We start from the raw sequence: 27,665 nt of genomic DNA, 5'->3' as shown, positions 1-27,665 counted from the left end.
CATTGTAGACAATCTCCCATTGTTATCTCTATGCCTAGACACCCTGCAGAAGCTCTTACGTACACTCTGCCACACATCCCAAAGCTCTCAGCTTCCTAGGTTGGAAATGATGCTGAAGAACCAAGGGAACACGTTTGATCACAGTCATCCCGTAAACACGGCAGGTGATCAAACTGCCGTCCAGCAGCAGACACCCGTCTCCCTGTCCTGGCTAGCACCTCACGTGGGGCAACCACTGCTACTGCGATAACAACTGGCCCCCCACGTGCTCTGGGGGCCACAGTACAGATGGTCACCCAAACCAAAAGGGGAACTGAAATGAGGGGGAAGAGAGGAGAATATTAAGTGCCTTTCAAAAGCATCTTGGGTTTGCCAAAGCAGTCTACTTGGATTTACTACCAGACTTCTTTTATTTTTGTAAGATTTTACTTCTCTATTCTCAGAGAGGGGGAAGGGAGGGAGAAGGAGAGGGAGAGAAACATCAATGTGTGAGAGAAACAGCAGCTGGTTGCTTCTGGCATGCCCCCAACTGGGGACCTGGCCTGCAACCTAAGCATGTGTCCTGACTGGACCTCAAACTGGTGACCTTTCAGTTCACAGGCCAGCGCTCAATCCACTGGGCAACACCAGCCAGGGCTTCTACCAGACTTCTTATAGGGCCTTGGCAAATGCCTAGTCTGCAGGACTGCTTAAAAACACTTAGCGTTGTGGGCTTTTCTGCTGCTTGGCTATTGGTAAAGCCAGGATTATCACTCTGCATAATGGTTTGGATTCAAAACACTACCAACTTTTCCCCAGCATTTCATATTGACTTCACAGACCTAGGTTCTCCATGGAAGGTTACATTAGTGACCAGATAAGACAAGTGGGTCCCAATCTCCCTTGCTAACACATCCAGGAAAGGAATCTGTGGGGAAGGTGGTTGGGTGACCTGGGAAGTGACCGGGTCAGCAAGGGCAGCAAACTCAAGGAGGGTGCTCACTGAGTCTGTGGTGACTCTGGCCTGAGACCGCCTGGTTTCCAATGTATCCAAATTTTGGTGTGGACAACATTGAGAAAGGACAAACTAGTAGTTTGCTCCCTTCTCAAAATAAAGGCAACACGGATGAGTAAGTGGCTACACACTCCTCTACCCTTTGGGAAATTTGCCCTAGTTATGGACCCGCCATGGACGCTTCCTCTCCACCCACTCCTTTCCTGCTTTCTTACCACCAAACCCAGGGTACTTTCAGGTCTTGTGCCTAGGACTTGCAAATGCCTCGGTGAATAAGAATGCTTTTCCTGTGTAAGAGCACGAGACATTTTAGAAACAGGAAAGGCCTATCCGGTCCAACATACCTGCCCTTTTTAGGTTTATCTTAATGTCACTTTCCTGCATTGTTACCATCCTTCGTCTTCTTATACAGAAAAACAAAAATAAAAACAAAAACATTTCTTGTACATTTTTCACGATGTCTGCCATCAATCATGAGACCTGACAAAATCAGACATACATTTTAGTTCCACTGCCTTTAAAACTAATGATTTCTGAAAACAGTTCACAAGGCTAGTGGACAGTTTGTAATTTTTCTTTTTATAGAAGTCATAAACCACGAAAGGTGAGGCTCCCAAGAAGCTTGGCTTCAAGGGGTAAGAAGGTCATCTGGCTAACTTTGATACTTAGCTTTTAATTATGAGTGATCTCATTTGTCGTGTTCTGGGTACCAATGCTCACATTCAGAGTGTGCAGTGACAAGGGATATATTTATGTAGAATAAGACTTACTATGAAGAAAATGTGCAGGTGGCTAAAGATTAATCACAAACAGCAGAGACCTGTTAAAAAGATTAACTTCTCCAAGCATTTCCTAGGCCCTTGTTACACATTTCATATCTGGACTTTACAATCCGGAGAGGTAAACCACTCACCATTGTAAAAAGGGTGAAATATTTCATGGACAGATGTTTCATTACTTGAGAACATTCACATTTTCAATATAAAAGTCAAAAGGTGGGCCTTCCCTGCAAGTCCTACAAAGGACTCAGGGCAGCATTTCCATGTAGTGTCTACAGTTTCACTGAATTTTTACTTTTTAACTGTGCAGGTCAACAAATCACTGAGAAGACACCCAAACTGTCTGCCAGATGTCGACTGCTGATTAATTTGTCTTAAGTTCAGCCAAAAGGGAAGAAAATAAGATGGGTGGAGCATGAGCAGCAAGCACAATCAGCATCTGACCAACCAGGGCTTCCTGTCACCTTGGGAACAAAATTGATTGGCACCGGTTTCCTGTGTACAAGTTAAAAACCAGTAGCAACTGCAGTAACAAGAATAAACTACAGATAAGAGACTTGGAAATTAAATCAAGTCATATCACCAAAAGTTCAGCTTGAAAGCGTAGCAGAAAAGTCCTGAGATAACTTTTAAAGGGATCCTTCATCCGTTTTAAGTTATTTTAAATTTAAAATATTATTTACTTCTAATTTTGCCATTTCCGGCTCCCTAAAATCATTACAAAGGACATGAGAATTCAAACTCACATTAGGGGGTCACATATTTTTGCCCTAGATTTCATGTTTTTCATCGTTCAATAGATAAACATTTATTAAGACATTGGAGTGATTTTTTGTTTCAGTTTTTACATCATCTAGAATCATGGCTTTCTAGAGGCAGAGAGAGGCTTTTGTAGGACGGACAGTTCCAACTATGCACACAGATTAAATATTATCCCCATGAGTTATAACCTAAACTTTCCAAACATGGAATTACAGAAGATAAAACAGAACTAAAATAGAACCAAAGCATCAGCAACATTTACCTTTCTGTTATTGTTTATTTTTAAGTTTTTGCCTCATCCCCTTCGCTGCATTGCCACAGGCGTTAAGTGGTGTTCTTAGCACAGCGGTGTGTGTTTGATGCAGCACAGATCTGCTTCCGGTGTGCGTCCTGAAATTTTATTTCTTATTGCTTCATTCAGTCAGAAACACTTATGAAGCATAGAAATGTGTGGACGCGCACTTATAAACAGAGGATTATGACAAATTATGTAGTGTCATTAATTTTTCATTTATTTTTTAAGAATTCACAGAGACCCTAATGAGCTAGACAAGCTGTGAAGGAATAGAAGTGATTGGAAAATAATGGAATAGGGGAGCAAAAATGTTTGCGAAATATACTATCTTTGGAAGACAAGTTGAACATTATAAATGACATTTTTGTTTATGAGATTTTTAAAAGGTTATTTCTTATTCTATTCTTCTATTTCCAGAATCACTCTCAAAATGTACTCATTTGTCATATACGTACATATAAATTGCAAAACATTCCTCATACTGTATTTCAGAATTCATGTTATTTCTGCTGTTACTACCAGTGAGGTGGCTGAAAGTAGATCATGAAGACAAACCAGGGTTCAAATTCAGGTTCTGCCCCTTACAATTGCATGATCTTGGGAAAGTTACTTAACCTGAATGTCCATCAGTTTTCTCGTCTGTAAAACGGGACTGCAATGAGCACACTTACTTCATTGTGAGGATTAATGGAGATTTTACATGTAAAACACTTAGAATAGTCCTTGGCACATAATAAATGCTACACAGCCAGCATATTAACACTATTACTGTGACTGCTGCTTTTGTTGCTGTGAAGATACTTTCAGTTCAGCTGCCACGCCTGCAGCTTTTTCTACAGTTGTGTCTATGTGGTTGTGAATTCTCTCGTTATTACTATGTCTGACTTACCACTGGTAGCTCCTCCTGCTGCTGCTGCTGTTGGAACCCCTGTTAGTGCCTGTCCCTGCTATTGCTACCACCACCGCCACTGTCATCAGCCGTTGCTCTGGGTACAGTATGTGAGTGTGTGTGGGTGAGTGTGTGTAGTCCAGGGGGACATACACAACTGGTTAATAGTAGTTACTACTGATGCTAGAAATGACTATGAAATGATTTCTGTATTTTTGCTTTTGTTTAAATATGCTTTCAAAATTTCTACAATAAGAATTTATTATTATTCAGAATGGCCATCATTAATAAATCAACAAACAGCAAGTACTGGAAAGGTTGTGGACAAAAGGGAACCGTAGTACTCTGTTGGTGGGATTGCAGACTGGTGCAGCCACTGTGGAAAATAGTAGGGAATTTCCTCAAAAAATTAAAAATGGAACTGTCTTTTGATCCAGCAATCCCACTGCTGAGATTATATCCTAGGAATCTTGAAACACCAACACAAAAGAACCTATGCACCCCAATGTTCATAGCAGCACAATTTACAATAGCCAAGAGCTGGAAATAGCCAAAGTGCCCATCAGTAAAGAAGTGGATCAAAAAACTATGGTACATTCACATAATGGAATACTATGCAGCAGAAAGAAAGAAGGAGCTCCTACCCTTTGTGATGGCATGTATGGAACTGGAGAGCATTATGCTAAGTGAAATAAGCCAGGCAGTGAAAGACAAATACCATATGGTCTCACTTGTAAGTGGAACCTAATCAACAAAACAAACGAGTGAGCCAAGTAAAAAACAGAGACATTGAAATAAAGAAAAAACTGAGAATAACCAGAGGGGAGGGGGAAGGGGGATAACGAGGGAAAGGAGGGAAAGGGTCTAGCCAAGAAACACAAATAGGGAACTCATGGGATGGACAATGCGGGGATTGACAATGGGAGTTGGGGGGACAGGGCAGCGGAGATAAATGGGGAAAACAGCAGGACAAATATAACTGAAAAACAATGAGTAAAAAAAAAGAAATGCAGCTCAATAGATGTAAAATGCTATGACAACTAAACACAAATCCTGTTTGTTAGCAGTTGGACAGCCTATTAAAGCAACACTGACTCACAAAAGACCATGGAACAGCATTAGAGATGATCCAGAAGATCGTTAAAGGACTTACAATGAAGGCCAACACTGAGAGGTAGACAAAGCTGGAACCATATACCCTGATGAAGAATAGACCAAAAGCCACTTCATGCTAGTCTTTAAATCTGCAGAGAGATTTCACACAGTGAGTGGGGCCAGTTGCTTCAAACTCAGGTGGCACAGAACAAGGTAAAATGGGTTTATACGAAATTAGGAGGTACCTAGTTTTTGCTTGGAGTAATTTCTTATAAGCAATGAAGTTAAGTTATTAAATAAATAAATCTCTTTGGAAAAAAAGAATGTATTATTATTTGTATAGTTCATTAAATTTTTTTAAAAAATTAATGAGGGCTGGAAAACCTCGAGGCCTCGTGCTAACCATGTTCCATACTGCCTCTTGGCCTGTGCCATCTTCCTGAGAAACAAAGGGCATAGTGGGCACACCCATACAGGACCCAGAAGGCTTCCTCTACATCACACTGTTAAAGTATGAAGAGACAGGGCAGCAAGACACGATTTATTTGCCATCTAACTCTGTACTAAGATCACATAAGGCATTGAGTTATGGGTTTATTTTGTTATTTTTATCCAATGTCAAAACTTTTCTTATTTATCTTTATGTTTAAAAAATACTTTTGATGAGAGGAGAGATCTTTTGTATATTTTAGTCAAAGTGTTCCCAGGAGAATGCCCTTGGGTTGGCCCATAGCTCAGTTTTGAACAATTACCCTGACATTATCCTGAAAACAATCCCTGCAAGTTCTACTAAGAATAAATGAAGCACAATGGAGTAAAATTATCCACCAAATCTAGGAAAAGCAGCTATATTTTAGTCAGGAAATCTAAGGCCTTTCTTCCCAATGTATTATGTTCTTGTGTTTCTGTCATCAAAAGATGTAGAATGTGGAAAAAAGTCAAATTTCCCAGTTACTGATTTGGGGGCTGAATACTGGGAAAAAATTGACCCCTAGTCCCTGAGTGAGGTTATATACACTGACAATGCCCTTGTGGCGCAAATGGTTTTAGCGGAATAGAGAAAACGGGGGAAGATAATGAAAAGTATTCAGAATAAGGGGATTGTTTTTTAGAACAAAAACAAAGCAATCCCCTAATCTATTTATTGTTCCCCTTAACAACTATTCTGAAACTTTAAATATTAAATGGTTAAATATCTAACTTTAGGAGACAGATGAAGAAATGATGACTTTATTTCTAGACAATTTATTAAGTTCTAGAAAACATGGATTTACCCTTCAAGGGCTCTGGCATCGCCCTGGGTGAAGGCAAACTCAGTATGTTGGTCTCTGTTTGCTGATAGAGGGATTTCTGGTGCCTTTCTAAGCCTTTCTAGGGGAATCATAGTCAAGTATATTGTTTCCTATGTAGACTCACGTCATACATGGTCATGACAACAGGTGATTTTTCAACATAACTTGGTAGGAGATTGTTCAGGAGACCCAAACTAAAAGCCAGTGAGAAATGATGCTTCTTCTTTTTAAAAGTCTGCTTAATCTTTTTGCTTGATATATTTTAGTCAACTTAATTCAAAAAAATTTCATCAAAAATCCAATTCAATGCAACAGATATGTATCATGTGCCTACTGCAAACAGTACATTTTAAGGACAAAAATCAGCTTCAAATTTGGGTAGAAATTTAAGGCCCTGGAAATGCATGTCCAGTAGTCGACAGCTTGGGGTCTGGAGCCAGACCACCTGCATTCTTCCCGGGCTCCCATAGCCAGCCTGGAGACCTTGCACATGTGGCATGACCCATTGAAACTATGGCTTTACTCTTCTGCAAAATTGGGATCACAATAGTGGGGTTGTTTGGCATGTTCTGAGTTATACATGTGAAATATTTGGAACAGTGCCTGGAATACATTTAGTGGTTGACAAATGCTAACTGTTACTACCATTGTGGGATAGTCTGCATTACAAAAACAGGGTTCCTTCCTATTTAGTTCCATTACCCCCTTTCTATTCTTTTCAAGATTTTTAAACACACAGGGAGGAGGTGGGAGAGAAAATGGAGGAGGATAGAATGAGCTTTCGGTGGAAAGAATATGTATGTTAAAAGTCCTATAAAATATTTAAGGTGTCACAATTGAAATACACAAATGTATATTTGTTCATATATAACTCTCCAAGTGCAGGAGAGTATAAGACGAAATCTTGAAATGGTTTCATAAACTTTAAAGGACCCCACGTTGTCAGGAAGGATCCTAACTGGACAAAAGTGCGTTCTGGGTCCTAGTCTTGATTCTGGCTCTCTCAGGAAGTTAAAACACTCAGACACAGTGATTCAAAGGTCCTTCTAGCCTGAGGTTTTGCTGAACTAATGCTTTCTCTGGCAACATTAAAACACTGTATTACTTTTAAAATGGAAAGACTTGAGTTATAACAGTAAAGTAAAATAAAACTTTTTAAATGGGTTATAAGGCCCTGGCTGGTGTAGCTCAGTGGATTGAGTGTGGGCCTGTGAACAAAATAATCATGGTTGGATTCCCAGTCAGTGCCCGTGCCTGGGTTGCAGGCCAGTTCCCAGCAGGGGATGCACAAGAGGCAACCATACATTGATGTTTCTCTCCCTCTCTCCTTTCCTTCCCCTCTAAATATAAATAAATAAAATCTTTAAAAAATAAAATAAAATGGGTTATAAGGATGAAAGACTAGAATAATTAACTTCTAAGCATCAATGATACATTATATATCAGAGGTCATCCATAAAGAATTATAAAATAAAAGCGTATAAACAAGTTTCTAAGAGAAGTTATCACCTTTGTACTAAGATCAGGATTTTTCTAAGTGGCCAATGAAAAGTATATTTAAGAGTGAGTAACACTTTCTCTAGGAATTATTTTTGGATTTATGTGCTTTATAAACTGTGCTGGCACTCACTAAAGCTGTGTCAGAGACACCGAGGGCCACAATGGGGGTGGGGGGACATGTTCTGGCCACTTCACTGCACCAACGCAGAGGAATTGGACTAGAAGAGTCTCATAAAAAATGCCTCCAAACAGGGCAATGGACACGACCCACACAAAACTGCCGCCGTGTGAGAAAGATGCGGGAACTACAAGCTACCATGCCCCACATTTCCCCTTGGGTCTCTGATTCCATCTACACAGGTTTATCCCGAACAGTCTATCTGAGGAAACACTCACATCGATGGCCTTCAAACTCTTTTCAGAACTGGGGCTCTTGGTTACAGAGAAAAAGGAACAACATTCCTTGCCAGGCCAGGGAGCAGAACAAGTGTCTGCAGAGCCGGGCTCACTGAGAAGCCTGAGAAGGACACAGGCGCCACCAGCCTGTCTCTCCCCTACAGCCCTGTGGGGTGTAGTTAAAACCCAGCAAATCATATAAAAATGTGGGATAATTTACAGCTAGCCATGAATCTAGCGATGATTTTAGGGTTAAATAACCCAGTTCCAAGAGGTGGTTCCTGTAGGTTTACAGTTCTTTGTAAATGAGTCAGTTAACTTTGTCTCGATTCCTGCATTAGTAAAACACTAAAGAGGGAATCTCCCACCATCCGTATCTTGTGATCCTAATAATTTCAGTAATATGCCCGGTTCCGGGAACCCCATGTTTCGTGAGAAGGTAGAGCCGTTGGGGTCCGGTGAGGGCAAAAGTGAAACTGGCTTTGGACAATGACTGGAAATGTGTCCAGCCTTGCAGCCGATGGCTTGTTTCGGTTTCACAGCTCCGCTTGCACCAGGGTGTGTGACCGCTGCTGTCACCCAGGCGGTGCCAACTGGCCATGGAGTCTCAGGACCAACCCCACGACTGGGACCAAGGCCACTGAGACTGTGCTCTGTTAGCAGGAGTCATTTAAATATAGAGATATAAGTATACAGTAATTTACGTATATTTGAACATAGGTAGGCATTTAGATAGATACATGTATATAAATAAGTGCATTACACTGTATATGTTTTAAAATATAGGAATATATATATATATTGAATTATAGCTATCATATGTGCAGATCTGTAGCTATAGCCATCTCTTCAACTCTGCTCACAGCTATTGAGACTACGTTTTGGGGTTTGACTCTAGAACATTTTTCTGTCTAGAAATTTCATCTGGATAGAAAGAAAAAATCTGTCTAGAAAGTGTCTATCTAGCAGAGTATCTAGAAATGTTAGAAAGTTTCCCTAGTGGAACATAATGTGAAACCGGGCTGCAGAACCCCTGCTCTAAGGTTCCTCTCGGCTGTAAAGTGCCATATTTTTTTTTGCTTTCTCAAGAAGCCCCTAGTTCTAATATAGCAGCACCTACTCTGAAGCCTCATCACCACCACCACCACCACCACCACCACCACCACCAAGTGACAGTGAGGGAAGGGTGTCTCTTGGAATTTCTGTCATAGAGAGGCCTAGTTTCACTTTTAGTGAATTGCTGTTTTCATGCACCCCCTACAGGTCGTATATCGTAGGAATACTTAAATTGGAAATTAGACATCCTTGGGTCACCACTTCTATTTGCTGAGCATGTCCTTCACTGCTTTCAAGCATTTCATGTTTCACAGGGTTGCTAATTACTCTAATAATCTCTGGGTGCACACGCTTCCCAAATCTCTACCCACCAAGCTCTTGGACTCAATCTGCCCAAATAACTAAATACACAAGATCTCCAAGCATACCCTGTACCTAGTATCTGCAATGCTCTATGACCTCATTCTTTGGTTCTCAACCATTCAACTGGAAACACTTTATATAGCTTTTGGCCAGAATAAGAATTGTGTCTATTAATTTGCTTTTTCTATTAATTTATGTCCCCAATATAGTAAATACTTCGTGAATTATGTGGATGGAATGGAAAATAAAACATCTTTAAAGTTGAGATATACTTTAAAGGCTGGTTTAAAAAGGGGAGTAAATTGCCTTTTATAAAACAGGGGTGGCAAATCAGGCCATTCCTGCCCCGGGTGAGATTGGAAGGATCTGGACCGAGAAGTTGGATGCAAGAATCTTTCCTCTGCAACACTGTCATGATAGTTTTAAACATGTTAAATTTTGAAAAAGCGCCATAGAAAAGTGAAGACAAGGATAAGGAGAGTCGCCCCACCAAAGACTCCACAGGATGTTCAAAGATGAAGAAACCTTGCCTGTCATGGAGAAATTTGTGATCTCCTTCTCTGAGACCTCTGTCTAGGTTTCTAAACCATTGTTTTACACATACAGAGCTGTTCAGCTGCATGCCTTGTCTTGATGCATATTTGTTCTGTGATAACAAGTTCAGGTTAGAATCTCTTTAATTTGAAAAGATTGACACAGTGAACAACAGCAGACAGGCCCTAGGCCCAAAGTCGCTCACTGGTCACACACAGTGGTCGGGGAAACTCAGTCTCCAGGAGTGGGATGGCGAGTGAGAAGCTCCCCCTGTCTTGGGGCTTTCTAGAATTGAATGGAAATCCCCGAGTTGACACAGACGACAGGCTAACACTGATCAGTAAGGCTTACTTTGCATTATCTAGCTAATGTTTAAAGAACCCCTGCTGTGTGTGTGGAATTAGGAAGTAAGAGAACAAAGATGAAAGAGCTCTTAGGTGATTCTATGTGTGGGTGAGAGAGCGAGAGAGAGAGAGGGAGGGGGAGAAGGAGATTGGTGAGAGACAGTATTTATGGAATCAGGGAGAGAAGAAGAGGTAGTGAAGGGTACTTTATTCCTAAAGGTCTTTATTTTAAATCCTCACTTGAGGATATGCTCTTTGATTTTAGAGCAAGGGGAAGGGAGAAAGAGATAGAGGAAGAGAAACCCTGGTCGGTTGCCTCTTATATGCACCCTAACCTGGACTAAACTTGCGACATCTTGGTTTATGGGTGGACACTCCAACCAGCTGAGCCACTCAGGCCAGGGTGAGCTCTTTGTTTTTTTATGTGGATTGGATGGGGAAAGGAAATTTAAGGAGGGCAGTACAGATTTGGAGATGCTGCCTTGAGCAAAGAGAAAGAGAGTTGAATGGAAAAAACAACAGTGTGGAGTGTCCACCAGAGACTCGTATGGCTAAGAAGCCATGGTTAAGGCGTATTCATGCTTTTAGGCTACAATAGGTTTTTGTCACACTTTTAATGCATTCACTCTCATAGGTCTTTTACCACTTAATCATTTTTACTCACATTATTGATTACAGTGGGTTTAAAATTCCAATTCGTTTCTTAGACTCCTTACGGATTCTATCAGGAAAGACTATTCTGAAGAGGAATTAAGTAACCAAATACTGACTTTGGAGGCAAAATTCAGCAGCAAATAAAACAGAACAGGAGTGAAACTAATCATTCAGGAGATTGCGCTCAGTGCAGGGGAGTGAGGGCTGTGACGAGCTCCCCTTGCTGCCAGTGGTGCAGGGTGGCAGGGATGCAACCGAGCAGCCTGGAGACTCCCTCCTGCCGGCGGAAGGGCCCAGGCAGCCTGCCAACACGGAGCCTTCTGTCTGTAGGGCAGTGCGGAGGTGATGGAGCCCTATTTTTCCTTTTAAGTATTTCTCTTCATAAAATTAACCTAATTTGAAGGACTTACTCCTTTTTTCTTATCGAGATTTAACAAGTATTAATGGAACATGTGGCACATGTCAGGCACCGTGGTATAGATACTTCAGTGCCAGGAAATAAGGATCGAAAGGGAGAAGCAGGAAGCAGAGTCAGGCAGGACAAATGGGTCTGCACGGGGAGAGTCGTGCAGGCTTGTATTGAAATCTCTGGTTTCGAAAAAAATATGCCTCCTAAATAAGAGGATTTATGTATTATAAGACCTATTAGTCAATAATAATTGCATTGGATAATTGTCCTTAAAATTACTGTGGGCGAAATAAGAAATGAAAATGGTCGGATGCTAGGCATTGTTAAAGCACATTATATTTGAAAGTGCTCACACCTATTTGTTATTTTTTGAGGTAGAGCTCTTTCATCACCACCCTGAGACCTTTTCCCAAGGTATCTGCCAAAAAGGATTATACTTCACCTGCCTTAAAGAACAATGAAGTCACTGTGGATTTCTTTTTCTTTTACAAAACCAAGATCCCACTTCCTTCTTCCCTTTCCTTTTTCCCTGGATGAGACAAGCAATAGCTGCTTCAATGCACAGGGGTCCACTAGAGGACACTGTTTCCACACACTACAGTCAGGATTCGGATCTGAGAACACAGCCCTCCCCACCTCGTTCAAATCACACCCAGATAATCCTGATGCACTGTGAAATGGAAATGACAGTTTAACATTGATAATAGATTTACAAGGAAAACAAACAAACCCATCTGCTGAAATAAGAGTTTTGCTAAAGTCACCTGCCATGGGTGATCTGTGATTTTCCACTGTTGTGCTGAAGTGGTCAAGTATTGTCTAAATAGCTGGGAAAATATGACGAGAACAGAGTGATGCCTCATGTCCTAGGGGAACCATGGTCAAGGAGCCCAGGAAATCATTGTGGGGCCCTGAGCTGTCATTTTATGATGCATTTCAAATAACTACAAAGGTAAGAGTCTCTGCCTGCAATGTCAAGTCTCCTGACAAAGGAACTATGAGGTTCAGCGCTGCTCTCTCTCAAAAAAAGAAGCAAAGCATACTCTGGGAATTGTTCGTGCCTGCCCTGATTAAAATGCCTCAACAAAAAGGCCATTTCACCTAATTCTGTCGACTTGTACATCAAGACCTGGAATGTGGTCCCTTAGCTAAGACTTGAAATGTCATTTCAGAAAACATAGCATTTCGTGCTCTTCATGGTGAAAGTCTAATTTGATCATGGGTAGAGCGTTCGGCAAACACGACCCTCTAACATTTTATACCACAACAACCTCTTCTTAAAGTCAGGACAAGGAGAACTTGATAGAAATGCCAACATTGTGCAGGTGCAGGGAGCAAGCATGATTGTCTCTAAAAATAGGTCACACCCTACAGGATGGCTATAAAAATCCACGAAGGTAATTAATTGGGTTTTGCCCCACATTGTGTGCGTGGAAGTGGAGACCACCTAGCAAAGCTGGAAGCCAGTGTCCGGGATCAGGTTCGAGCTAATAAATGTTGAAGGATGGGCCTGCTGAAAAGCCCTTTCTGCCTAAAGCTCAGGATGAGGCAGCCCGCGTGATAGGTCGTCTGGTGGGAGACACAGCAGGACGCAATGGGACTCCCTCCAATTGCTCTGTTGGGGCCACGAGTGGAGAGAGAGGCAGGTGGGAAGGGAAAGGAGCCACTGTAGTGATTACTCTTACAGCCACTTCCAGGTCTGCCCTCTTGGGACTTAATCAGCCGCAATGTCTCAAGCACTTCCGCCTGGTTGGAGAGAAGCTAGGTCAGCACTTGCCAATGGCCACTCTTACCTTTTTCAGGAAGAAAGCTACTACTCTCGATTGCTTAAACATATGTTCGGGCATTTGTTCTGCATGCCTTGGGTTATATCCACCACCGTTTCTTTCCTTTACCACTATTACTTCTTGTCTCCTGCCTTTCCATTCATTATGAAGCAGATTTCAAAAGCTTTGCCTTCATTTTCTTAATCCCAGTGTCTTTGATTTTAATAAAGAACCTTTAATGTTTTTCCTAACCCTCCAAACTCCAATCCACCTACAGGAAAAGGCAATCGTGTTCATCCTATCAAGAATGAGAGAAACAGCTTCCTGGTCACCATGGATAAAGGCTTGTGCATGTTTCCAGTGCCTCCCAACTCTGGATATCCCCGTGAGAGTATTTTATAAGGATATAACTACCAAAATGAGAGAAGTGTAGACGTTTTATCATCTGCATCATCGAGGAGGAAGTAGAACACAGCAGTGAGGTGTAGGCTTTGTCGCCCATCTGTCCTGATGTGAATTTCCAACTCTGTCTTTATTCTTTTGTGATACGGAACACGCTATTGAATCTCTGTAAGTCTCGGTTAGCTCACCCGCAAGAAGGGCATGAACATAGTGCCTGCCTCACAGGCTGTTGTGAAGAGTGTATGAGATAATATGTTAGCATGGTGATTGGGGTGTGGTAGGCTTGTGATCTATAGGTAAGCTTTTAAAAAATATGTTTATTTTTAGAGAGAGGGGAAAGGAGGGAGAAAGAGAAAGAGAGGGAGAGAAACATTGGTTGGTTGCCTCTTGCATGCCCCCACCTGGAGCCCTGGCCCATAACCCAGACATGTGCCCTGACTGGGAATCAAACCACTCTGGGTTCACAGGCCAGTGCTCAATCCACTGAGCCACACCAGCCAGGGATCAGCACGTTTAGCTTGCATTATTTATTTCTCTTCCCACCGCAGGGGCAGCAGTTGCTGGAGGCGCGTGAGTATGTGCGCTCCCATGCCCACTGTCCCCCACACACGTAGTGTAATGAGCTAAGTTATCACCCTCTCAGGGTGAACAATCTAGAGCCCCCATGCCAAATTCCATAAGAACAGTTGTTTTATTTTTTTCATTGAATTCACGGAGGTGACATTGGTGAACAAAACCAGACAGGTCTCAAGTATACAACTTCATAAAACCTCATCAGCACATCGCATCGTTCGCTCACCACCTGAAGTCAAGTCTCTCTGCGTTTCCGCGTCTCCCGTCTCTGCCCACTCCGGCAGTCCCCATACTGAATCTAGTGCATAAAACTAAATTTGACGTGATTTAGAATCTGAAAAATCTCCTGAGAGCCAATCACGAGATTTGCTAAGAGTATGGCACTGAAATATATCTACTTACTAAATACATTGATTTGTCATCCACTTATTTTCCACAGAATATAGGCTACCTGCGCTTCCCTCACCCCCATGTTGTCCTTGTTAATGGTGCAGCCTTTGGAGCCAGGCTGCTTGGGTTCAAACTCCTGGGCTCTTACCCCGCCCTGTAGCTGATTATCGGGTTACTGGGGCAGTAACTTAAACTCTCTGAGCAGCAGTTCCTCACTGTGAGGAGGGGCTAATAAGTCCTTTGTGAGGATTAAATGGGAGGACACATGTAAAGGGCCAACGATCTTATTGAGCTGCTATTTTTATTGATGCTAATTGGCGTTAAGCTAGGATTGACTTCTAAACGGCTGTTGGCTATCTATATGATCCCCACGCTGGCAGACTGGGGACATGAGTCACGGTTGACAGCGTCTGTTTGGTGGTGCCGGGTCAGAGGTGCCACAAGAACAAACGGAGTTTATTTGCAAAAGGCTACTTGGTACGGGAATAACAGCCGAAAAGGATCAGGGGGGAAAGGTGAAGAGATTAAGAAGTTCAAGTCAGTAGTTACAGAACAGCCACAGAGATAAGAAGTACAGCACAGAGAATAGATTCAGTAACACTGTCACAACTATGTATGGGGCCAGGGGACTTGAAATATCGGGGGGACCACTTTGTAAAAAGTCTAACCACTATACTGTATGTCTGAAACTAATCCATAATGATATTGACTGTAAGCTGTAATTGAGAAAAACCCTTAAGTTTAAATCTAGCTCCGCTGTAACTATGTAACCTTTGACAAGCGCAGTAATGCGGTTGGTGCCCCACCCAGACCTGGTGCCCATACCCCCGCCCGCCCCGCTGCCCGCCCCCCACAGCTGCCCGCTCTTTGGAGAATCACGCCCCCTCAGCCCGTGATTGGAATGGCCTGTCCAGAGATGCCTAGGAAGTTAAGCCTCCCCCATCCCCAGGATGGCCTGGAATCAGTGGCTGACTGACGTGGGGGCAACAGAGGTCCAGTCCGTTTACCAGTAATTCACTGGTACCTGGACCCACCAAGAGAGTATCAAATATCTGTGGGGAGGAAGGGCCCAGAATGACTTGATTACTTTCCATTTTCCTTCCATTGGAGCTCACCGCAACCAATGCCTTTCTTTTCAACAGATGCATTGTTCTTTGACAATATGAGGGGGGACCCCCAACATGGAATTTATTCATAAAAATTGTGTATTTATTCTTACATGTTCAAACTTCAGTTGCCTTCAAAGTACTCTCCATTTGATGTAATACACCTATCAACACATTTTTTGCCACTGCTCAAAATAGTTTTTGAACCTGTTGATTTTGATGCCTTTTAGTGCTTCTGCTGTTTTTTCTTTTACCTTCTCTGCAATGGCGAAATGTTTCCCTTTGAGAACATTTTTCATTCGAGGAAAGCAAAAAAAGTTGCTCAGGGTGAAATCTGGGGAATAGGGAGGGTGGAGCACCAAGGTCATACTGTTTTTGGTCAAAACTGCTGAACACTCAGTGTGGTGTAGGTAAGTATGTTCATCAATCACCCATCATGAAATGAGAAAACATGTTGAAACAGTCTTTAAAAAAATTTGCTGAAGCCAAATGCTGCCTCTCACAACGACACCAGCTGGTACACTGATACAGATGGGTTCCTAGAATACTCACCTAGTGGGACAAGCCTGTACTACAAGGAGCCAGCCCTCCAGAAAATAATTCCAGTGTTTTGAGTCCCCCCTCGTACTTTCAAAGAAATTTGAATGACCAGCTTGGTATTCTGCTGTCCTTAAAGCCACAAACTATATTTTCTAAAGGCATGTGATATGTGTGTGTGTATGTGATAGAAAATATGATCAAATTTATATGTGTGATCTACACACTTAAGGCAGCAAAACGGAGGGTAATAGAAAATGGAGATGTAGTAAAACAAGGAGAAAATGAACCTGTGAGTGTATCTTGAAAATTTGTAGTTCCTCCACTACTTCGATGTGCAATGTTGAATATAATATAAATCATATTTTAAATATAATCATGAACCTTCTTATTTTTAAAAAATGCTATGTGAAAGCTTTCCTTAAAATTTTGGGAAACAAAGCATTAGTCCCTCATTTATGAATTGCGCATATTCTAGCTTGATACATTGGATTTGTTTTAAATGACAATGTATAAGAACATCACCAAGGCAGGTAAGGGAACACAAAGAATGTTATGAATCTTGAGATGATATTTGTTTTGCTCAAAGGAAACAGAGGGAAAACTATAACAAGTTAATTGGTGGTGTCAACTCCTTCTCTCTCACTCCAAGCCAAGTGGCTTTGGTGGGAAATGCCTGAAGTTCATTTCCATGAACTTCCCTGAAGTTCTACCTACCAGAGTTCTGATGACAATTAAACAGGATAGGCTGGTGGCCCTCAATAAGCACTCAGTAAACGATGATAGAAGCTGTCCTGTCACTGAAAATGAGCTTGGCTTGGGTCTGTACCAGTCTAACAAAACCAGATACAACTAAAAGATTTTGTGTAACACAGCTAGATTCTTGGGAAGACAAGAGAAACTATTTCCTTCTGATGTCCATTGGGGGGTGAGTGATTTCTATTTACTATCCAATCATTTCTAGTTCTATCCTTTTCAGTTGTTGAATACTCTAAAAGAAAGTCAACATGTGGGAGATACAGAAAAAGCTCTTACCTCTCTTGAAGTCCTATGGGTTTCATTTTGAAAGGAGAAGGGCAGACCGAGCTGGTAGCTTTGATCTCAGGAGCGTATCGACCTTGAGGGTCCACGACCACACTCAGCACCTTGGGTACCTGCTCAGGCTGGACCATGCTGTTGCCCGTCTTTGCCTCGGACTGGGNAATACTCTAAAAGAAAGTCAACATGTGGGAGATACAGAAAAAGCTCTTACCTCTCTTGAAGTCCTATGGGTTTCATTTTGAAAGGAGAAGGGCAGACCGAGCTGGTAGCTTTGATCTCAGGAGCGTATCGACCTTGAGGGTCCACGACCACACTCAGCACCTTGGGCGCCTGCTCAGGCTGGACCATGCTGTTGCCCGTCTTTGCCTCGGACTGGGCTGGCTGTAAGGCGAGGGGCGACAGGTGGATCTCCTGATTTTTCTCTTTGTCTTGTCTCAGAGAAAGCTGAAACTTTTCTTTTAATCTGTAAAGAATCTAGAGGAGACATAGGGTCCTGTCACATTTTTTTCACACTCAGCAACAAAGTATGATCTCTTCCACACCAACTTAGAAAGCAAGGCAGAGTAAAGGCTTAATGATGATAACGCAAGTAAGCAAAGACTTCTACATAGGTTCTTAGTTTTGTGGTATTGAGACTTTTCTCAAAAAGATATATTTGGTATTTTTAGATACATGCACAAACACATTAAATATACATGTACATGAATTTATTCCCCAAATATTATTAGAAGCAAATTTGGCTAATTTTATAAAAGTGCCAGATGTCAGTTTGATCACATGTAAGCTTTTCATTAAAATGAATGAAAAGGAAGGTTTATGGAAGGAATATCCACGAAGTATGGGCTTATGACATTACAGAAACAGAGATCAGATCTGCTTCCGGTACAAGATGCAAGAGGAAAGTCCTGCAAACCATTAATGAAGTAACAGTTGTGCTAAAAACCGTAATTTCTGATATTGAGTGTTAGTCCGCTATTATCTTGAGAACCTAGTAAATACTTAAAATAATTAAATTTAAGGCATTTATCATATAATAATTTGGGCAACCAGAATATTTTTTCTTACCCTTTTCCCTTTTTAATTTTTAATGCACATAGAAAAATAAAGTACACTTTCTTTCATTCTTAGAGCTGTTTCTAGAATGGCTAATATAGTTCAGAAATGGCAGGATCTTCACTTTTAAACTCTTAAGACAATCAGACTGACTTTGCTGAGACAATCCAAGGGACTGTATTGTGAGGTGAGCAAAATTTGTCATTCAGGTCTTCAGGCTTCCTTTTTTTATAGGTTCTGTTCTTTCTAAAATTTATTTATTTCTTATTTAAATTAAATTGTTTACGGTTTTACTGAGATATAATAGATATACAATGTTGTATAAGTTTAAGGTGTACAACGTAACAATTTGATATCGTTTCTCTTGTCTTGATGCTGACTCTACTGCAGTCCCTGCAGAAACTAAGTGTCCAGGTGCTTCTTCAGGTCTCTTCAAGGAAGGGCCTTGATGAGTTAATTCATGTGAAGAGCCGACTTAACCCGTTATCTGCAGTTATAGCACTGACGGCACCTGCATCCTGCTGACTCCCCTGTTTAATTTCTGGAATCCATTAGCTAAATGCGTGCTATTTTAGAGGATAAGGCGTCTCTGCCACTTTTTAATCACATTTACTTCAATAAGTCATGAGGCTAATTCTTTCTTTCCTTTTTTTTCAAAGTTCCTTTAAATTCTAGTAACTTGTACATTTTAAATATACTAGAAAGGCACAAAGTCTAAATATATATATTTTTTCTTGTTAAAGGATGAACAAAAAAAGAAAGTTAAGAATTCACCAGAAATTGTGGGAGAAATAATTTATTTCAGGAAAATTTTAGAAAATATTTATCCAGTATTCTCAAAATATATTGGTTAAAGAAAGCCTCTCTAACAGGTAAGATTATTTTTTAAAATCAAGTTGAAATAAAACCACAACTATGGAAGATGAGAGGTATCAGACTGAGATTAAAAAGAAAATAATCCAAGAAACTGAAAACCCTGTAGCAGGATGTAAACCTTTGTGAGCAACACAGAACAGAACAGACAGTGCAGAAAATAGAATCAGTGGTATAGAGGGTAGAGAGAGGCTGCCTGGAATGTAGAGCAAAAGAAGAGCTGAAGACAAAGACAGAGAAAAGATAGGATATGGAAGTTAGAGAAAAATCGCAGTAAATGGTAAATGAGAAACCAGAATGAATGAAAGAGAAGCAAGCCGTTCAAAACTATTTCCAGTGTCCCCTATGTCATGTGCTGTGAAAGGTACATCATATTCTGCTATGAACAAAATAGACAGCACTCTGCTCTTATGGAATTTAGGGATATGGAATGAAAAAATTTCCTAGTTTAAAAAATGCATGAGTTAGTTGACAGAAGACTGAAGGGGAGAATAAAATGGGACAAACTTTCATAACTTTGAGAAAAATACATGTTACAAAGGATGTATGAATCCCAGAAATAGATAAATTGATGTTCATGTATATGAAGCCAACAGAGTTTTTCAAATACTCAAGGTGTCAGAAAATTTACTACCTGAGTACTCTTCCTTTAAAAAAAAAAAAACTCAAGCAAAGTCATGAGAAACGATGATTCAAAATTAAGAAGTAAAGCACCAGAGATTGCAATGTAAAAGGAAGCCTGGGTATCATTTCAACACGGAGTGAAAACTAGACATAACTGCATCTCAGGCCTTGTCTGCAGTCTAACACCTCGGATTGTCGTAACCAACCAGAGGTTGGGGAGGGCACAGGGGTAGAAAACAGCGGTGAATGTATGTTAGGGGACTTTTATTGTGGGTACAGAGGGAATCAGAGTCCGAATGGACACAGAAGGATCAGAGGTCCATCTGATATAATTATTAATATATATAAAAGAATGGAGGTCTACATAAATAACCCAGCTTGCCTCCGGCAACGTTTAGCTGTGATGGAGCCCGGCCCCGAGGCAGTTCTGTCCTGAGAGTCTAAGCACACTGCAGCCCCTGCGTCCCCTCTGATGCTGCTTTACGCCACCACGCTACTGTTATTTTTTTTATTTTTCTATTTTTTTTGTTTCATAAATTACTTTATTGTTGTTCAATTACAGTTGTCTGCATTTTCTCCCCACCACTCCCCCCACCCCCTCCAAACCCACCTCCCTCCCTTGCTTCCACCCTCCGGCTTGGTTTTGTCCAGTGTCTTTATAGTTGTTCCTGAAAACCCTTCTCCCCACTGTCCCCTCCCCCCCGGCTATTGTTAGATTGTTCTTCATTTTAATGTCTCTGGTTATATTTTGTTTGCATTTTTGTTTTGTTAATTATGTTCCAGTTAAAGGTGAGATCATAAGGTATTTGTTCCTCACCACCTGGCTTATTTTACTTAGCATATAGAACAAACATTTCAGAATTATATATGGAACCATAAATGACCCCGAATAGCTGCTGCAATTTTGAGAATGAAGAACAAAGTTGGAGGGATCACAATACCTGATATCAAACTGCATTACAAGGCCACTGTAATCAAAACAGCCTGGTACTGGCATAAGAATAGGCACATGGACCAGTGGAACAAAACAGAGAGTCCAGAAGTACAGTGAACTCTATAGTCAATTAACATTTGACAAAGGGAAAAGAAGCATAAAATGGAGTAAAGATAGCCTCTTCAACAAATGGTGTTGGGAGAGCTGGACAGCTACATGCAAAAAAAATGAAACTCGATCACCAACTTACACCATACACAATAATAAATCCAAGGTGGATAAAGGACTCAAACATAAGTCGTGATACCATAAAAGTCCTAGAGGAGAACATTGGCAGGAAAATCTCAAATATTTCATGCAACAACTTTTTTACTGATATGTCCGCTAGAGCAAGGGACATAAAGGAAAGAATAAACAAATGGGACCTCATCAAATTAAAAGCTTCTGCATGGCTGAAGAAAACGCACTACTGTTCTTGAAGAGGGACCGCAGTCCCACCTGCCGCAGACGTGGGTCTGACCACCGAGTTTGAAAACTGCCAACTCTATAAATAGACCTTTTGTGGATGGAAAGATCTTCTTAAGGAAAAAGACTATGCGCATCTGAGGCATAATCAGAAATGCATATTACTGATATAATTTGAACTGCCAGGAAACTAAAGAGAATCCTTAACGTCTTTTAGGTCAGTTTACTCCCTCATACACCGGAAACTTTTATACTGGTGCTAGTTATTGACTCTGGTAGGGTAAAGCTAAGTCTTGCATTTTTGAAAACAGTGGGTTCTAAATGGTCCATGACAAATATTACTAAAGAAAGATGTCTGATGCTACATGACAAGCCTTCTTACTGTTACTATAATTACCCCCACCAGCTACAGGATAGAAAATACTGAAGATGTATTCCCTTTCCCTGTGTGTAATGCTTCATGATGGGGCTTCTCTTTAGCTTCGGTAACCCTTAAAAGACACTTTGCCACTGCACCACTGCAAAACCAAAATTCCCTTGAGAACAATACCAATCAGATGACACATGTGTTAAGCTAAACACATAGCTACTAAAGGATGAGGAATAGAATTTAAGGTGGGACAGGTGTTTTCTTCTTTTTTTTTTTATTGCAAGTGAGTTATTTTTCTGAATGAGAACAGAAACAAGTATATCTTTACACTTACGGAAGAATATAAATAGGAGGTTTTATATATAAGGTTTTATAATATGTAATATATATTCTAAGTTCTTGCCAACTAAACATCATATGTATTGCATATCAGAACATTTGCTTGCCTGTTTACATTTGGATTTTGGAGAAGCACAGTTCAAAAATGAGAATGAAGAAACCAAGGAAAGGTTGGCCTTCGCCATAGCTCTTGACAGGTCACTTTTATGATTCTATTTGTGTAAAACAGGCTCTAGTCCAAAGTCCTTCTTTACCCCTCACAAGCTTATGTTCTTGATGAGGAACCTCTGCTGTTATCTTACAGTCATCTGTTTACTTCATCTCTGCGTAGAGTCAATTTTTAATCCATCTCTATATAGTATAGGCACAAACTGGCTGCGATTTCTTTAATTAGAGGGAAGCTGAACTTAGAAAGTGTGTGATGCTTATAAGATACTGTTTAAAAAATACTCAAAAGAGAGGCTGGGCTGTCTGAAAAAATGTGGAAAAAATGATGTTTGCCACTTAGCAATGAAGCATTTTCATGGAAGTAAGCTATAAGGCAGTGGTTCTCAGCCCAGGAATTTCACTCTCCTGGGACATCCTGCAATGTCCGGAGATGGTTTGGTTGTCGTCCTGGACTGTGTGGGGGTGCTGCTGGCATCTGGTGGGCAGATGGTAGGGGTGCTGTTAAATACCCTACCATGTGTAGGACAGACCCCCTCCCTCTGAACAACCAGTTATCTGGCCCCAAATGCCAACAGTGTTGCTGTTGAGAAACCTGGCATAAGGGATCTTAATTAAAAACCACGTGGTATGACCTCCTCATTTTATATTTAAGCCCAGAGAGGTTTAATAATTTATTGAAGGTTAGAAATAAAGTCTAGAATCCCAATTTCCTGACTTATGCCTGTGAGCACTGCCCTCTGTTTGAAATATATCGTTCTTGTAAACCTCACATCCTTCTTCTCAACCTCTTTCCTAACCTTTGGAAAAGTGGGTCACAGATTTTCCAACACACAGTTTCAAGTCGAGAACAGAGCATGTGCATATTTCTCTGGGTGAATGCACTTTGTTTTAAGTAAAACCTGAAAGCTTACCATAGTGGCGGCCAGCCAATATTTCTTACCTTGCCTTTATAGCTTGTTTAAATGTTGGGATACAATGAAATCTTTTGGTTATTCAAAAAGAAAAGTAGAAAGGAATACAAGTTAAACTATAGCAAGAGAAAAAGAGTAATATAATAGCAGGAAGAGGCCAGAGGAACACGGAAATAAGAGGAAGCTAAAGAAATCTTATAAAGCTCTTCTCCAGCTTTTAATTTAAAAAAAAATCTCATAAGCAGGTAACCCAAAAACATCTGTTGTGAATCGATATGTGTTCAAATTTGAAAATGGCACCAACAGTCCATAGTATGTTTGTTCTTTACAGTATTTTGCAGTTAGTTCTGAAGGAGCTCCATTCATTTATTTCATTTAGTTGAATAAACGTGAATTAATCCCTGCATTATTCCAGACACAAGACATTGTGGATGTAAAGATGGCATTTAACCTTGTCTTCCAGGCTTCCAGAAGAGACAGATGTGTCCAGTACAAGACACTAAGTACACAAGGAGATGTGTCCATAGTAGGTGTGGTACGGTACATCTTTATCAGTTCTGCCTGGTTTGAATGGCTCAGATTAGCGCAGGCATTCTCATCCTGTTACAAGGCCCCTCTGTGGCTGCAAATAGATGTCCACAGGATAGAGTGACAGAGCTCAAAGAAAACACAACTTGACATTAGTATCCGTGGCATCCTGGTAGAGAGCTCAAGCTTTTAATCCAGGCAGATGTGGATTGGAACCCCAGTTTCTGTCCTCAGACACCCCCGTGCACCCACACGCACGCGCCCACACAATGTCTGGTCTTTGTCAAGTCACTCGCCTTCTCTGAACTGGGGTTTTCTCATCAGTAAAATTAGGGAACTATTATACATTAAGTGTTTCTGCATAGAGCTTGTAGTTCAAGCTCCCTCTTGAACATTGTATTACATACTTCAAAAATTTGCTAAGAGGGTAGATCTTACATTAAGTGTTCTTATTACATACAAAATAATAATAAATAGAGTGGGAAAACTTTGGAGGTGATGGGAATGTTTATGGCATAGATTGTGGTGATGTTTTCATGAGCGTATATTTATCTCCAAACTCATCAAGTTGTATACGTTAAATACATACAGTTTTTTATGTTAATCATATCTCAATAATGTGGATTCAAAATACATTCAATGTTTAATACTAGGCAGTAAATTTAATACCAGTAAGTATGTGATAAATACAAGAAACCAATTCTTATTGTTATTTTTCTTCTTAGTAAGGATTATATTCTTACCTCAATAATTTTTATTAACCCAGAAAAATATTGAAAATTAGTGTGAGATATATACCTACTTTGGAAAATGGTTCTGTCCCAAAGAACTCTGGCTAGGAGCCTAATCCAATTTCTCTCCGTCTCTAGGAATCATACATAAACGTTAGAAAAGTGCGGTTATCTATGTCCACCTTCGCCAGTTTTTCCTGAGTGATGCTCAGGTTGTAGGGGTTCAGTGTATCATCTATGACTTCCTGCCTCAGCCAGCAAGGCTGTGACTAGAGAAACTCTTTGTCTGACCTATGAGTGGCTGTAACATTCCAGAGCTTTTACTGACCCAAACAGCTGCCTTTTCTAAAATGGGTTTTCTGTGCTTTCCAGAAACAATCTGGCTAGTCGATATCTCTACGTACGTGTCATAGGTACCTCTGTACTTGTTGCTAAAACTCTAAGTACCTCTGAAGGCCTAAATCAGGTGACACACGCTCTCCTTTCTATTATGTATTCGAGCTTAAGAACTAATTCTGAATGGACTGGAAGTTGCCCACACATTTTTTCTTAGAAAATTGTCTATTTGTGGCTCCACCCACTGTACATTCACATTTTAAAGGTGCTAAATGAGTCACACATTTGAAATGTCATACATGTCTAATTTTACGCCTGGCAACATATACATTTTTATTTTAAGAAAAGTAAACAATACGCTGCATTTCAAAAATTTTGCCAAGCCTTATGTTATTGTTATATAGCTCACGGAATCCTGCATGACAGCAATTTACCTACATAACTTCATAATAAAAACACATGCTTTTCATTTCTGTGGTATGCAGGAAGGCTGGAGGCAAATGATGGTATTTGATCTTTCATTAGGATAATTAATGCCCCAGAAAAATTCTGAGTTACATCTTTTCTTTTGCCTTGGAATTAACAAAATCATGAGACAATTAATTGGACTATATGTATTTAAGAATCACAAAGTGATGGTATAACTCTTACTGGGAGATCTGAGTAAAAATTGAACTTTAAATCAAGATCATTATCAAAAGCACTGGGACATTTACGAAGATCAGCTTATTCTAGACAACCACACTTGACAGGCCCTTAACTGTGACTTGTCATCGCATCGGATAAATTTAAAGTTATCTTAATCCTGTCTGTGAGGTAGGTTTTACTTTGCTCTCAATGTTAACTCCTTTCTATGTACTGATGGTTTGTTCCAGGTAGTCGTTCAAGTGACTCTTTCGTAGTAAAACCGAAGACAGTGTTGGAAATACACCATCCTGCTGCTTTCTTTCATCTCAAGAACTACTGGGAGATGACTTGGAGGCACTGCCTTGCTCCTACTCCACACCAGCCATGTGCTTCTCCCAGGAGGTGGGAGCATCGCAGCCCAGCTGGGCGGCCAGATGACCCAGGAGTCATCCGCCATCCTTTTTCCCCCCGTTTCCCTGAGAATCAGTACACAGCAAAGTCCTGCCAGTTCCACCTACAAAGAAATTCCAATCCTGCCCTTCTCCCCATCTCCACCACCACCCCCTACTCAGGGCCACCATCGTCTTCCTCATCAAGCTAAAATAGTAGCACACAGGTTCCACTCTTCTTGAATCCAAACAGGCTACGCTTATCCCCACCTGAGCTGTTCCCACCAATCCCCTCTGCCTGGGAGGCCCCCCTCCCGCATTTCCGTGTCTCACATGGCTTTGCTCCCCTCACTCACTACTATGTTCTCTCTTCAGGGCACTTAACACTATCTGAGATTTTTAAAAAATTAATAACTTAATTTTTAAAGAATAGTTTTAGGTACAGAGAAATTGAGCAGAGTACAGAGTTCCCTTTATCTCTCCTCCCCTACCTCCCTTAATGATCTCCCCTGTCATTAACATCTTGCTTGCATTAGTGTGATACATTTGTTATAACTGCTGAGCCAATATTGATAGAATTAACTGAAGTCTGTAGTCTAGATGGTGGCCGCTCAGAGTGTTGTACATTCTACGGGTTTTGACAAATGAATAAATGTCATATGCAGGGCTTGGCCAAAGTAGGCGAATACTAATAATAACTAATACAATAATCAATAAATGAATAATGCTACAAGAATAAATTCTGTGTCATGTACTCACAACTGTAACCCTGCCTTTGCCCACCCCGGTATTCACAGTATAGTCTCATACAGAACAGTTTCACGGAACTAAAAACCCACACACGCCCTATTCGCCCCACCCCACCCAGCCCCTGGCAACCACTGAACTTTTTACTGTCTCTAGAGATTTGCCTTTTCCAGAATGTCATATCTTTGGAATCATACAATATGCTCACTATTTGAATTTTTTAAATATTATCGATTACCCATGTCCCTCTATAGTACATAGGCCTCACGAGAACAGGGACCTCACTTGCCTTGCACTTTCCTTTGCCCACATCACCAGCAACAGGCCCTCTGTGGGTCCTCTGAGGGAACGTGTGGGTTAAATGAATGGATGAATCTGCCCACCAACCCAGAAGGGTGCAACCACCTAGACCTCTGAATTATTCTTTTTTTGATTGCTCTAGTTACTTTGGAGCAGACCCATGCTGGTCTCTGACTTTTGCATTGGTGCTTTGCACACATTGGTGCTTTGCACACGCTGGGCAAAGAAGAGTTGTTCTCTGGGCCCAGGTGGTTGAGGGTGTGTTTGCTAGATGACCTTTTGTCACCTGAAACCAATATCAATACCAATGGCAGGGATTTATCCAGTCATTTTAGAGTCACGGGTGCTCCCTGGGTTGGAAATGCATCTGGATCTGGAGCTCATCTTACATGTTGATAGCAAGCCCTGCTCCGCCTCCCCCTCCCCTCTAGAACAAACATCACAGGCTGCTCATGAATCTGCTTCCCCACTTCCCCCCTTTTAACCTTGTCTCTGCACTTCCAAATCTCACCACCCCCCCAACAATTTCCATTTAATGACTCCGTTATCCCTCTCTATCATCCTGTCCTCACATCCTTTTTACCAGTGAAGCAGAAAAGCACCCTAATTGTCACTGACAAGAGAGAACACACACTTGAGATTTCTTGAATAAAGGAAATGAAGAACCAGATATATTAAGGTGCAATTAACCATAACAAGGAACCACACCATCTAAAACACTAACAAATGCCAGAAGTCTCTGCCACAATTTCCATAACCTCCAATGTTCTCTCATTAAAATTATTTTTTCTTATTCTCTACCATTTAATATACAAAAATCCACTCCCAATCTCGATTCTTAAATGATTCTTTTGTTTATGATGTCACAATTTTCAGAAATCTTCTTTAATGCCTGGCCCATAGGAGATGCCTCTGAGTTTGTTAGGATGAAAGAAGCTTCAGGGCGTTGTCACTGGTCCGGTATTCAGGGTCAAGGAAATACACTTATCACCACCCTGTGCAAGGCCTTGATTGTTTGATATCCTCCAACTCACTCAGCCTGTGTCTTTCCAAAAGCCCTAACATTTCTAACATAAACCACTGCCCCTCAGGG

At 41.0% G+C, this 27,665-nt stretch overlaps 1 protein-coding gene across 1 annotated transcript in view; it reads right to left on the bottom strand.

Annotated features, from left to right (window-relative positions):
• The window catches only part of PTPRR (protein tyrosine phosphatase receptor type R), a 252,290-nt gene that overhangs the window by 75,181 nt on the left and 149,444 nt on the right, over positions 1-27,665 (bottom strand). Inside the window, 1 exon segment of the mRNA XM_037049448.1 lies at positions 17,389-17,651. Coding sequence (XP_036905343.1) covers positions 17,389-17,651 — 263 coding nt within the window.

The sequence above is a fragment of the Sturnira hondurensis genome, unplaced genomic scaffold (genome assembly GCF_014824575.4).
Source record: "Sturnira hondurensis isolate 20B ecotype Veracruz unplaced genomic scaffold, ASM1482457v3 Scaffold0006496, whole genome shotgun sequence".
Classification (NCBI taxonomy): domain Eukaryota; kingdom Metazoa; phylum Chordata; class Mammalia; order Chiroptera; family Phyllostomidae; genus Sturnira; species Sturnira hondurensis.
This window is presented reverse-complemented; position numbering and strand designations above follow the sequence as displayed.